This window comes from Rhipicephalus microplus, chromosome X (genome assembly GCF_043290135.1).
Source record: "Rhipicephalus microplus isolate Deutch F79 chromosome X, USDA_Rmic, whole genome shotgun sequence".
In the NCBI taxonomy this organism is placed as follows: Eukaryota; Metazoa; Arthropoda; class Arachnida; order Ixodida; family Ixodidae; genus Rhipicephalus; species Rhipicephalus microplus.
Genome location: NC_134710.1, coordinates 138,290,124 through 138,303,934, shown reverse-complemented (window position 1 = coordinate 138,303,934; position 13,811 = coordinate 138,290,124). Strand labels below are relative to the sequence as shown.

The 13,811-nt window shown below is 46.4% G+C and overlaps 1 protein-coding gene across 1 annotated transcript in view; it reads left to right on the top strand.

Annotated features, from left to right (window-relative positions):
* Positions 1-8,382, top strand: part of LOC119176540 (protein big brother) — a 59,148-nt gene extending 50,766 nt beyond the window's left edge. Inside the window, exon 6 of the mRNA XM_037427883.2 lies at positions 7,920-8,382. Coding sequence (XP_037283780.1) covers positions 7,920-7,976 — 57 coding nt within the window. The 3' untranslated portion in view covers positions 7,977-8,382. The remainder of the gene's footprint in view (positions 1-7,919) is intronic.
* Positions 8,383-13,811: the final 5,429 nt, after the last annotated feature.

Here is a 13,811-nt window from a genome sequence, read left to right as displayed (position 1 = left end):
TGATGACTTAGGTCATGGCTGACTTAACAGTGCAAAACAAGATATCTAATACACGCCATTTTGCTTGCCATGCGCGTTTTTCTCTTTGGCTCATACACAACACGAGCATTGCACTGGCATATTGTTTACCTGGATGAAAAGGAAAGTTGTACAGGTGCACATGCACGCAAGCACGAACTTGGGTATATACCAATAAGGGGAGAGCAGCGACTGGACGGAACTTGCCACAGGAAATGTCCGCAGAAAGTTTGCCATTCGTTCAGCTCCTCATTTTTATCATTCTCGTTTTGGTACACTGATTCATATATGTCTGTTGTTGCAAAGGTAATAAAGGAACATAAAAAGTGAACTGTCTGAACTAGGTGAAACGTTTTAATGAAAAGAACTTCTTTGGCATATAGTGCTAAAACATCATCTGACTCTTTTTGAACCCGTCTCTTCAACTCAGTCAGAATATGAGCTATAACCGGGACATAAGTGAAAGCGATTACTTTGAAATGTGCTGAACTATGTCCGTGAGCAATGGGGTTCCTTTTCTTGAAGTGTCTCGATGTGCAAGGCGAACGAGCGCATCGAGGCATTTTACCTTGTCTTACCTTGTCTGTGATGCTTGCGCCCTCTCGTGGCCGACAAAGTGTGCAAGCAGCACATGTGAGCCTTCTTTCGCTGCTCGCATCTGCCCAGGCATATCTCTTTGCTTTGCATAATTACAGAACTGCAACCCCCCCCCCCCCCAACCTACCAGCAACCTACAAAATGTAAAACTAATACGTATACGCAGACATGTTTGCAATTAGAAAGTTTCGAGTTGAAAGCCATACCGCTTATTTCAATAAATTGGTTCAAAAACCCTCAAAATTAGGGAATTGTGATATTTGCTCGTGACTTTCGCCATTGCGCTTTGTGCGGTGGCAGATATCATCCTGACAGGAATCCGCGTTATAACGAAGTTCAAGAAGACATCGTAATATGGCGAGATACATTAATTACGGCAGTAACTACATAAGTGAAGTTAGTGAACCTTTACCAAGACAGGCAGTCGGGTCAAGTGGGAGAATTACTTCATGGGATAAGCATAGTTCCGCTTTCAGATTTCCAAAATAGCAGCCGCGGTGGTGATGTTTGCGGAGCAATGAAATCCAACCAATTTCACTGGTGAAGCCGAGGCTGAAAAGCGCCTTGGCAGCAAAATATTCTGAGACGCCCAGAATAAATGAGCGTCGTTATCATAAACCGCCACTACACTTTATGTGTGTGCGGGCCGCCCTTGCGTGGTAGCGCGCATGGAGCACGCGGGTTAATGAATGCAGAAGAACTAACACGTTTGACATCGTTGTTTGAAACAGTGACGTCATTGCGGTAATAACAGCTGTTGGGTTTTTTGACGTCCCAAAACCTCCATGCGATTATGAGAGACGCCGTCGACCAGCTGGGGTTCTCTAACGTGCACCTAATCTAAGTACACGGGCTTCTAGCATTTTCGCCTCCATCGAAAATGCTGCCGCCGCTGCCGGGATCTGACCCCGCGACCTGCGGGATTAGCAGTCCAGCGCCATAACTGCTATAAGTCACAGCGGCGGATGACGTCACTCTGGTCACCTGACAGTATGACGGTTGCGCTTTAGGGTGCTTTGGTTTCTCTTTCACCGGTCCATTCAGTTCATTGCAAAAAAAAAAACAAAACAAACACGGCAGCGAACTTTTTTTCAGAAAATTTCGAGAGACAATAAGCTTTCACGGAAAGAATCTGACCATCTGTGTCTTCTAATTAAAGGGTATTTTATTTTACATAAATAATCATTTTATTAACGTCTCCGGCCATCTTACGTCTGCCGTTTAGAAAAAGAAATTATAAAGGCAGTAAGCACATATCGCGCTTTCTTTAGAATCATAGAAAAGGGCGAATACCAGTTCATTCCTTTTGTTTGTTTTCCAAAACACGGGACTGTATGCTTTGTCCCAATTTATTTCTAATCTAATGTTGATTTACTCCGTGGAGATACAGATGGAGGACGACAAAAAACAAAGCTGCCTATAGGAGTCTTTCTGAGTTTTGCTGAGGAACAACCAAACAAATCAAAATCAATTAACTGAAAATGGCTTAACATTTATGATAAAAAATAACACCAAAGCGTATACCAGTATTCGAATGGCATGTGACAAGATTCCACTGTTCTCTATGTCTTGTTTCATATAGCTGTGCTCATTTGTTTCCAAATGTGCTAGGGTATCCAAATTATGTAAATTATTTCTCACTTCATATTTAAACCCAGAACTCAACCGATAATAGTGTAGTTAATGAGTTGTTATAATACGAGTTTTATGGAAGAAGCCTGTGGTTGTGGCATTGTCAACATTACGCGGATTTTGCTTCTGCATAACGTAATTTTTTTGTAGATTAGACAATGTAGTTGTATCCCAGGCCAGTTGGCAATATTTAACATATTAGTAGAAAACAGAATTTAAAATATTTTAATTTCGGAGAAAGAAGTTATTTGAGATACCCCTCTGAGCCACTAGTTATTCGAGCTAGTTGTGTTATAGTACCAGGTTCACGTGATATTCCCCAGACTCAGTGGTCCTTTCTTTCAGTTGCAGTTTTTTTTTTTTCATAATCAACATCGCCTGAGCAATTTTAATGTTAATGGCGGCATCAGTATCTTTGACAATGAGAGAAAAGCCTTGCAACATAAGTCGAGTCGCTATCGCCAGCTGCCCAGTTCTGTCGAATCATTCAGACGTCAGAATGAAAAGTTTCTGAAGCCATACAGGCATATGCCGGAAATTAAATATAGCGTGAAACCTGTGAAATCTAGACTAAATAATAAAGTGTTGTCGATTTCTTGCAAAACTGCTTGTGCGTTGGTATTCAATTTCCTACTGGCTTTCAAAGAAAAAAATGCTTGGAGTATGCAACTAGGAAAGCTCTAAAGAATTTTCTTGCGAAATATAATCTTAATGCAACCCATTTTTCTACACTGACCATCATGATTGTGATCTGCCCTTTCTGCTCAACATTCTGAATGCAATCGTTTCAGTAAAGAAGCCTTACTGAAGTAATCGATGCTTGCCTCGCTCTTCAGCAATCATTCTCTAAACATACATCCCGCTAATGGGGAAAAATTGCGTATTGCTTCGAAACGTTAGCTAGTCATTATATAGATCGACCTAACCATGGTGTACATGTATCAAAGTCAGGTTCTCGTCGTGACGCTTTTGGTGCGAGATGTAGCAGCGCACCGAGGCTATTATTCGTTCAAGCCCTTGCAGCGCGATGCGGCGCCACCACATCCTTTGTGTCCGCTATTGCCGCTCGCTTCGCTATGTGTGCAGACAAAACGGCGCGATTTGCTGTTCAATGACAGGCACAAACAAAAGCGTACAAAGGGCATCCCCCTTGATCCGCGGTCGCCATGTAGGCTGCTTGCATGGCTCGCCCTTGTATTCGACGGGTGTCATCGCTTCAGTATGCATATGCAAACTAACTTGTCTCTGTTTGCAACCCTTCCGGTGAAGCGAGCGCTTCGGAAAACAGCGGCCGCAATAACCCCCGTACCTTAGTTGGCCGTCCCCCACGGCTGTGCATCTGCCCTTTGTCTTGGCGCGGCAGTAATCCTCAGTCGCTCAACCCTTGCCTAAGTAGCCTGAGCTGTCGGCCAGATGGATAGCCCCCCCAAGACGCCCCAGGATGAGCGCTCCCGCCGCGCGAATCAGGCGCCTTCCGCGTGGGCGCCACGCTGTGCTCGCCACGTGCCCTCGAGCTGTGAGGCGGCGCGAGGTAGCGTTGCGGGAGATAACGGGATACGCAGCGTTCGCTTGGCTGAGGCGCACACAGCGACGTCTAAACACCGTTATCCGTCTCAATTCTTGTCAAATGCGCCGGTGATCGTGTGAATTATCCGAGCCTATCCACTCGTGGTTCAACGTGTATTACATGTTTTAACTTCTGAGCGTGTCGGTGCTCACAATAAATATATGTGATGTAATTATATATAGAGTTAGACTGCCAGTCACAGATGCCGATTTGACACGGAGGTTTTGAAAGAAAAAAGCTGAATTCTCTAGAAGCCGGCATACAGCCTCACATTCACCGCTGCTACGAGTTGTAGTTTTCTATACCGACGCAGCGATCATTGATATTAAACGCGTCATGCCTTACGAGAGCAGAAATTAATGCTTGACATGGTAAGCGCATCCCGTAAGCTTTTGTTGCCGGATGCACATTGATTTTCGGTTTAAATCAACGCTGCCGCAACTACCTTTCGCCATTGGAGCTGCCTGCAAGCATTGCCATGTGCTAGACATTTAATAGAACGCTTATCGCGGAAAAGGCGGCCTTATGCCCACACTCGCAGCTATATTGTGGCTTGCTGTACTCTCGGAACTCTTACTAAGCGTCAGTGATATCGAAGAAAGGCCAGCGCAACAGAGAAGTATAGCCAAGTGATTGAACGGCCAAGCGGCGACCCTGATTCTGTGGCCGCATCACTTCCGCACGAGCCGCAGCAAAGAAAACTCGGGAGGCGGCCACAATGCACTCGCCGACTCTCCATTAGCCGCGCAGGGGATCGGGATCCATATCGGTGCGCCAAACAATGCTCTTCGACCACGTCACCCGTAAAGTAAAAGTCGTCCGCTTAAAGAGAGGAAGCACGCTGATGTAGGTTAAGGCGCGTTTTGCCGAGGTTCAGGGGGTGCACTTACTGCTTTTTCCAAAACGCATGAGCAGGATAGATTTTAGGGTGCAAAGCCTGAATCGAGAACGATCAGGGTTCATTGTGGCCCTGGGCTCCGCAGCTGTGGTTTATACCATGCCAAACTATGTCCCGTATTTTTGACTCGGCCGATTCATACGACTAGCTTACTATGGCATCTGCGCGATCAAGCACCCGGTAACTAATTGGTATTTCTTTTAATGTTTGAATTCAGACGCGCAGAACTCTAACGGAAATTCGGGACGGTTACAACTTTTATTAACTTTATATTTCATGCGAAGTTAGAGCACGGTGCAATAAAGCAAAGGGGGACAAAGAGGGTCCATTAAGTGGCTCAATAAAGAAAGCAGCATCGACTCATACTTTCAAGAGCAGCTCCTCACACAGAACGGAAATTATGCATAGAAGAAAACGTAGCGGGAAGAAGATGAAATAAAACCGAATTCCAGAAATAAATACTCGAAATCGGACGATACTGCTTAAGAGAGCGCTGCTTACGCGAGTTAGAAATTGTATTTCCGTCGCCGTGGCATTGCATTCGGGCTTTTTGTTCATCGTTTTTGAGAATGCGACCATTTCGGGAACGTCTGTTGCGGAGAAGGCGACTGTCGTTGGAGGCGTACAGCGAGGGGCTCGCGGCGTCGTCCGCGGTGGCGGCAGTCCTTGAGCGCGGCCGCTGCAAAGTGCACTGCAAACAGCGTCCACCTCATCGATCGCGCGTCGCGGCCATGTGTACACAGCGGCGTCCTCGTTTCCCGCAGTGGGCCCGGGTCGGGGGCACCTGGCGGGGTCCGCGCGGAGCCGGGGGCCGAGGCACCCCGCGCTCGTCTGCATATGTTTCATAGCGAGCCGACAAAAGCCGGATTACCGCATTAGCGTCCATTATACGGGGGGATAATCCACGGCGGCGCACAAGCCAGTCCGCGCCTCTCGGCGGGGGTCACCTCGGCGCGAGAGTGGGGCCAGACAAGGGCGTTTATTTTACGGCGCGTATAAATATTTTCCCGCGCCCGAGCGAGGCGCGGGCCCTGACAGCCGGCGTTTTTCCGTGGCCGTGGATTAGCGCCTATATTGGTGCGCTGACTTGTGATTTCGCGCTTGAGAGCGCGCGCTGAAAGGTGCAGTCGCGACTCAAAAGTGAGATGAGGGGATAAGCGGAGACTACTGTTGCCTTTTAGACCGATGCCCGCGCTGGACGAGGCGTACGAAAAGAGAATAAAGAGGGTAAAAAAGACGCGGCGATCAGAACGGCAATGGGCTACTCCCCAAAACGATACTGCGCCATGTACCGGCAGAGGAAGGCACGCGGCTGGTTCCGGTATTACGCAAAGATAACATCGCTTTCTTGGACTGCTGTAGTGTTCCAGGCCTTGTTTAGAGCACCGAAATGCTTAGAAGTTACGTTGAGAACATGTTGACAGTGCGCAGCTCACCCAAGAAAACACGTACCCAGAAGCGGAACAATGGGAAAAAACGAAGAGAAATACAATCGGAAGAGGCATGCGACGCCTATTCAATGACCCAGAAAGTACAGCCGCCGTACAGGCGGTGTACGAAGAGCTGCGCACTGATGCGACTCTGCCTCAGGCGCGCAATGACCTGGTCAGTCTGTTTTGCACGATTCCCACACCCGATTCCACGGGCCGGACAGTAGTGGACAACGGTCAGAAAGAACTTGGGACCTCACGCACGCTACGCCGGACAAGCAGCCCGCGTGACCAAACAATCGCCGTCCCGGTGGCATCCTCGGCGACCGAGCGCGCAACTCGCCATCGCACTGCGTGGGCGTGCGAACAGCGTGGATCGCGCAATGTGCGAACAAAGCGGCGCGGGAGTCGCGCCTCTCACGGCAAGAGCGCTCTCGACCGAAACTCGGGGGTAAAAAGCGCCGAAATCGAATCAAACTCTGTCCTCGAAATTGGAAGCAAAGATAAAACTACAAATGGAAACAGCCTGAGAGGACACACACGAAAGATTGGGGAAAACGATAGCAACGGGGGCGAATCGCGAGGGTTTTTTTGCAAGGAGGAGCGAAAGAGCTCTCACAGAGCTCGCTGCGCGTCTGTGGGCCACGTGCCGGCGGCAGTGACCGGCTGGCCAGTCACGTGTCCGCGACGCACGGTGGCAAAAATAAACTCGCAAATACTGGCTCCTTGCGTGATGTTTGCAGTCACTGAAGCGCTCTCATCTCTCAAGCATGTGCGAATTTAGAGGATCCGAAAGTTGTCTTTGCGAGGGACTCTTTATGGAACGGTTCTTTCCGACATTTTTTTTCGTAGTCATAATATCCATATTACGCAGAAGTGTCTATAAATTGTTCTGGCGCTAAACGTGTTTGAACCGCGTCGTTTCTTGCTTTCTGTATAACGACGCTATTTGTTTGTTTGTTTTTTCCTTCCTCCCCAAATACTGCGGGAAAACGTTTTGGCTTGCTTCTTACGACGTTTCGAAGGCATCTGCGGCAAATATACTTGCAACATCTCGAAGCGTGTTGATTCACGCTTGCGCATGTTTCCTCGACCTTAAATACGCCAGTGAACAACGAAAAAAAAAACCATTCAACCACCACATCGCGAACTTCCCACGTTACTTCCACCTAACGTATAGCACTGCTGCCGAGGTTCCACACGGGGTCATCCTATTCACAGCGCCCGCCACCGAGCTGCACGCTGTCTCGGGACGATAACAGGATTCGCGCGGACACTGAAAAGGGTCCGTCGGAAAAACGGCAGAGTTAAGCGCGTTTGTTCCGGGGGTTCCTCATCGGATTCTGTGCAACATCAAAATGAGAGAGAGTGATCCTTTCATTCCTTTTTTTTTTCTTGTTTAAAGCAACCGTCCTTGTCGTGTCACTTGCGTAGTGAAACCATAGTTTAAGAACAGCACCTGGCTGCGCCAACAAAGAAGAAGCGCACTGAACCCGGACTGTTTTGTATTGTTGCCACAGAAGCCTCTTTTCTCCTTTAGCTGCAGTGGACTTCGCAACGTTTGGTATTTGTTAGTTATGCCACAGAATGCGTGCCACAGTTGTGGTGGAAGAGTCGCGGTTACTAAATATAAATATAGACGTTACAAGTCAGTACGACAAAATAGTCGCAGGGTTATTAGTTAGATTTGCCTTGTAAGATGACTGTTTTAGTGCGTTCGTAAGCTCGTCGTGCTATTCTAACGGGCAGGTTTTTTGTTTTATCTTTAAATGCGCAGGCGAGAAGGAAACACCAAGAACTGAGCCCCGACCGTGGTGGATCTGCGAGCAACTGAAATGGTACATAGTGGAGCAACAGTGAAACATCCACTCGAACGCATCCGAAGAGCTGGCTTCCTGACCAAGGCCAGCTTGCGACGAATGCCAGCGACACGCCGCCACCCACCGGCGGCGGCTGCCGCATCTGGCCAGTGCGCCATGCGATACTGGCAGATTTATTCGCCGCTGCATATTTCTTGCGTTTTTGTACACGACTGCGCCGATTACTCCATGATTCGTATAAAGCGGGACATCTAAATGACATGAAAAGTCGCCGAACGCTCAGACGGGCAATGTGATAATTATGCTGAAGAGAAATGCTCGGTAGAGGGAAAAGAAAAAGACGAAGCGACCGCGTTGCTTTTTGTTGTGGTAACTGTGATCTCTTGTTTTCTCGCGCGTGGCCTCCTATAGTAAAGCATTCCTTCTGCGGTGAGTGAACAGCGAATACTCAGCACCACATGGCAAAATCTCTAAATACGTATTCGAGCTGTTTCCTACGATTCCACAAATTCAAGAAAAGAGAACAACAAATCAACACCGCAAACATCCCTAATTCTTTCCGATCACTCAGGTGGGCGCTGTTATATCGATGGACGGTACAGGGGTTGACGCAGTGTTATCCACGTGTGCACTCCTGGCTTTCCCTGTAGCTGCTTCGCCGCCACTATCAGCTGGACTTACACGCGTCCACGTTGAATGAGGGGCCTTATTTGTGGGCGGTAGCGAAGCCCGCGGTGCGCCATGTGCTCACCTCGGTCCCGCGCTCGGGTCCTCGGCCGCCCTCGCAGTTATATGCATGTACAATAGTGTATTTATATTCTGCAGCGCTCGCTTTTCTTTTTTCGTTCGGGAGGTATATACCCATGTACAGTACCGTCTACTGTTAAAGGGAACACTCCAATGCACACAATTAATATTGCTGGCGCTTTAACAGCGAATGGTGATGAAAACAATCAGCATGCACATCACTAGTCTGTCAAGAGGAGTCAAAAATTTCAACCACTGGTAGTCTTATGCATACCTAAGCTATTATGCTTCCGTAAGATAGCCAAATCTAAACACGCAGTGCAATCAGGTGTTCCCTTTAACAGTGAACGCGTCTGTACTTCTTGGCATTACTGTTGCGCGCACCGCTGTGCGCATCGCTCCTGTTCAGAACCGTCGTTGCAAACGGGGCTCAGCTGACGTGCGCATAAACTATGTAAGCCCGTTGGACTCCTGCACATTACCTAGACTCAATATTTAACGAGCGCAATGATAAAAAAAAAAAACACAGGCAGTTAGGATATCGTTACTTGAAACCTTTGGTTATGAGCACGGAAGTTTGCGCACAGCGGTTGCTTCATATATAAAAAAACAAAAAAAAACAAATTCATCTTTATAAGCTCCGTGAGCGTGAGTTACGGTAATCAGATGAACATTTTTTTCCCCTTTTGTTGCTGTTGTCTCCTGTAGATATTGTGAATATATATGTCTGTTCCGCCATGTCTTCGTCTTGCTTCTTGTGCCTCGCCTGTTTCTTGAGATGATGCTCCACAGCGACGTACTGTATAGTCATGGTGCGCTTTGTGTGTGTCGTCCAAAATTATCTCTGATGTTTTCTTGGTTCGTGTGTGGTCAAGCATTCAGGGGACAGAGCTCAAGCTTACCGTCTACTCAGTATATGTTTTACGTGGCGCGTTTCTGCAATGTTTGTGTGTTGTAATGCTTGTGTCGACATTACGCCGCCACAGCGATGCGTGCCGTTTCGCTGACACTTCACTGCTTACTGACGCGCTTACAGAAAGGATCAGTGTGCTTTTACCATAGAACGTATTTTAGTGATCTTTAATTTTGATTGTTACCGCTTGTTATGTGCTTTGGAACTTACTTTGGTTGGACGCTGTCCTCCAAAAAGATTGTATTCGCAGTAACGGAGTTACAGTTGTCACGAAAAAAAAAAAAAACCTGTGTTCAAATTTGTTTGTTCCTGCTTTTCTTAAATGAGATCGAAGATTCACTGCATTATTAAACAGGGATTAAGTACGTTTTACAACGGTGTGTTAAAAGAATTTCTTCCGTTTTTCTTTTGCTGTGTGTGCAGCAATTCAAGTCTTATTATTATACGTTATCGTGCTCTCTCCTCTGAATGCGGCGCAACGCTCTGTCTGTGTATTAATCTTTTTTTTTTTTTTGCGAGTGTTGTTCTCATTCTGGTGGTTGAAGCAAATCTCTTCTGTGAACTGAACAACCAAGGACCGAGTCTAGTCTGGGTACTATGTGTAATGCTATCGCTGTACATGCGAAGAATTGTATAAAACGTACACATAAAAAATGCTTACAATTAGTTGTTTTATTCCTTGCGTATTCTTGGTGGCCATTCTCCGACGAGTCAGCATTCATGCCGTATTCCAGAGAATTACCAACCAAGCTTTCCGGACTAAATGAGCCTGGTCGATATTTTCGCATCGACTGAAAACATAGCAGTCGCTCACTCGTGCTAGCCTGGTTTCTGTTTACAATAATAATATGGATAAAATATTTTTAAAAGACCGTCTTCACAATGAGCTGCAACATACAGTTGTTCATAATTTTATTATTTGGTTGAGCATCTTCTAGTTCTCCCACTAGAATCGCAATTTTAAATGGTAATTATTTATGATTGTGGCGAAAAAGGGCGAATCAGCAAAAAAAAACTTTTAAAATGTAGTGCGGTGGTCGAAACTGACATGCGTTGCCGTCTGACCACAGCTGGGTCGACTGACTCAGAACAATTGCTGCGTGGCCTTTCGTGCTTCATTGATGATTTGCACGAACATTGACAGCACGACAAAACAACGATTCTGCAGCGTACCTGTACACTGTGTAATCCTGCAAACAGTTGCAACATCTCCGCATGCGACTGTGCTTACTTTAAGTAAAGTGATCTCTCTTGAAGCGGTGTAGCTCTGTCGGAAGCGATCCGTGTGAAAGCAGGATATAGTCAGTCAATTCCCGAACTTCACCCCTTATATACTGCGCAAGTGCGCTTCCCCGCGCTGCATATTTGATCTGCTAATGGGGGCACGTGCCCTGTTTCAAATGGAGACGAGGCCCTATAGTTCAACATGCTGGGGTTCGTCTATTATGAGCATCAATGTCGAAAGAGTTGACCCTACATTCCCCACGTTACAGCGCAAGTAGACTGTGTGTACGCTTGGGCACTCTGCAGAAAGTGACTAGTCGCCATTAGTCGGGCGAAGTGCATAGCAGAAAAGCTAGCCTTACAGTTATGAAAATGATCTATATAGCCAACGATTCAAGTATGGAGGAGAAAGTGTGCACAGACAACTTAAGGTAAGTGCGAAGGGTGCACTCAACAAAGTTCAAGAAACTACAGGAAACTTTCATCCTAGACATCACTGACAGGCACGGAGAGCGTCTCTCGATGGGAAAAGACGTATTAAATTAGAAAGGAGCTAAAAAGACTGCACTAGCCGTGCACGCAAAGCTTAGGAAACAGCGAGGCTTGGGGACTTTACGTGACCTTCTTTGCTGATGCTGCGTTTTTCCTATAGGCGTAGACAAAGTACAGAGTCTAACCGCAGCCTGTCACAGACCATGCAAGAGTGTCCCAACTCCAGCGCCAGAACAAACGTGCTAAGATAATGGCTGTGGCGCCCTCGGTATACAGAAGCGCGGGCTTTTCATTCGTCGCTCGAACACGGCTCACGTGGCGGGAAAACTCGATATGGTGACTGCGCGGACAGCCTTCATCGGTGGGCGCGTTTTTTTTTTTTTTTTTAGTGTGTGTGGGCACCCAACATTTTACCTCGAGCTTTAAGAGCCTCGCTCTTAGTATATAGACATAATGAATAGAAAGCCTGAGTAAGCAAAATGAAGTAAAGAAGGCCTGTACGCAGACTTCAATTGTGAGCTATAGAACCAACAGATTTAGATCCAATAAGGAGAGCTTTATAACTGCAGATACTTTCAGATAAAGTGAGTGGACTGTACGGTATACCTATTTAAATTGTTATAGAAATTATTCGAAATTCAGTAAATGTCATTACTACTTACGTCCACAAGCTGATGATTTGATTGATTGATATGTAGAGTTTAACGTCCCAAAACCACCATATGATTATGAGAGACGCCGTAGTGGAGGGCTCCGAAAATTCCGACCACCCGGGGTTCTTTAACGTGCACCCAAATCTGAGCACACGGGCCTACATTTCCGCCTCCATCGGAAATGCAGCCGCCGCAGCCGGGATTCGATCCCGCAACCTGCGGGTCAGCAGCCGAGTACCTTAGCCAATAATAGACCACCGTGGCGGGGCTCACGTCCACAAGTTGAAAAATTTCCACGAAGCGAAGGCAATGAAGCGAAATGCTTCTAATTTTGGCCATTTCATTCCGGCTACAGGTGCAGCGAAAATATATGTATGCCAAAGTGAAGATAACACAAAATTAACTCGTGCATGAGACGGTTCAGCTGGTATTCTTCAGGCCACAGGCAAAGATCTATAGGTGTGCTTAGGAAAGCTTGGTCTGAACAAAACTAAATGTCGCTCGTAAGCTGCATCATGAATCAGCGCGAGTGACAACTGGGCTGCTACGAAATCCACAGGATGTCGCAAGTAACGATAACAGCCCGAAAACTAGTTTCTGCGAAACTTTTCTTGGTGATGACTTTGAGACGTAGAGTTACGTCACAACGGGAAGACGATAGTGCGCAGTTAGTACTAATAGGTGCAAGGTAATATGCTGCAAGCTGGGTATATCCTGAGGGAAAGGTTTGCATACATACAGTGATGACGTGTTCTCTTAGCGATGAGTAATCACATGATCAGGCTGGTGCACAGGATGATCACACAGGAAGTAAATTGCAGCTGAGTGTCCACTGGTGAAGTAATGAACGCGATGTGCGACATTATACGAAGCTTACCTGCCAACACTCAGTTCGGATGAGTATACTATACGCCGAGTATCCCATTTTCATTTTTTTCAGATCTCTCAGCTACATCAGCCATAACACGCGATTGTACTTAGATGTCCCCGTTCCCATTGGTGTCTGTGTTCTGTGCTAGTACCAACTCAGCCTTATATTTCTAAAAACGATACCATGTATCAGAACGTTCATTTGCGAACCGTACCTGAAACGTGATCTTGCTTTCGGTCAAAAATTGTGAATGCTATGGAACGCATCGTTTGTTTGCACTGCGCATTCCAGAACTTCGCTTGTGATGAAACAAACATTACAAAAATGCCACATAAACGTCCATTCTCACTTAGTGATTACAAAAAAAAAAGTAGGGATCAGAAGAAACTTCACAAGTGATTACACGTGAATTAGTAGCATCAGAACTAAAATGAAAATAACTTTGCGAACCATGGTAACTTACGCACCAAGACCTTTTCGTCCACGGATTTTAACAATAACCGCAAGAACAGCCAGTGTAGAAGCAAGGTGATTGTGGGGTATGCTATTATTGGCAGCGCTAATTCATTCTACTATAAATTGTTTCATAACCTGGGCTGTAAAGATACGCCACAATGTGAGGTTCGAATAGTTTCTCAGGCATATGCATTGAGAATATCACAAAATATTCAAACCCACGACCTTCCGGCAGTGTTGTACAGAACGGCGTTCCAGGAATTACAGTTTCTTTTGGGAGAATGTATATAAGAACACCACCGTTCCATTCAGGATTGGCGGAACTGTAACGGTTACTCGTTACGTTAACGAAGGAACGGTAGAGGGAACCGTTCGAGTAAATAGAGAGCGAAAATAGAGAACGAGTAAATAGACAACGAGTAAACAGAGAACGAAAGAAAACGTTTTTGGCAAAAAAAAAAAAAACATTCTCGGTGAGGCGAGATTCCTCGAC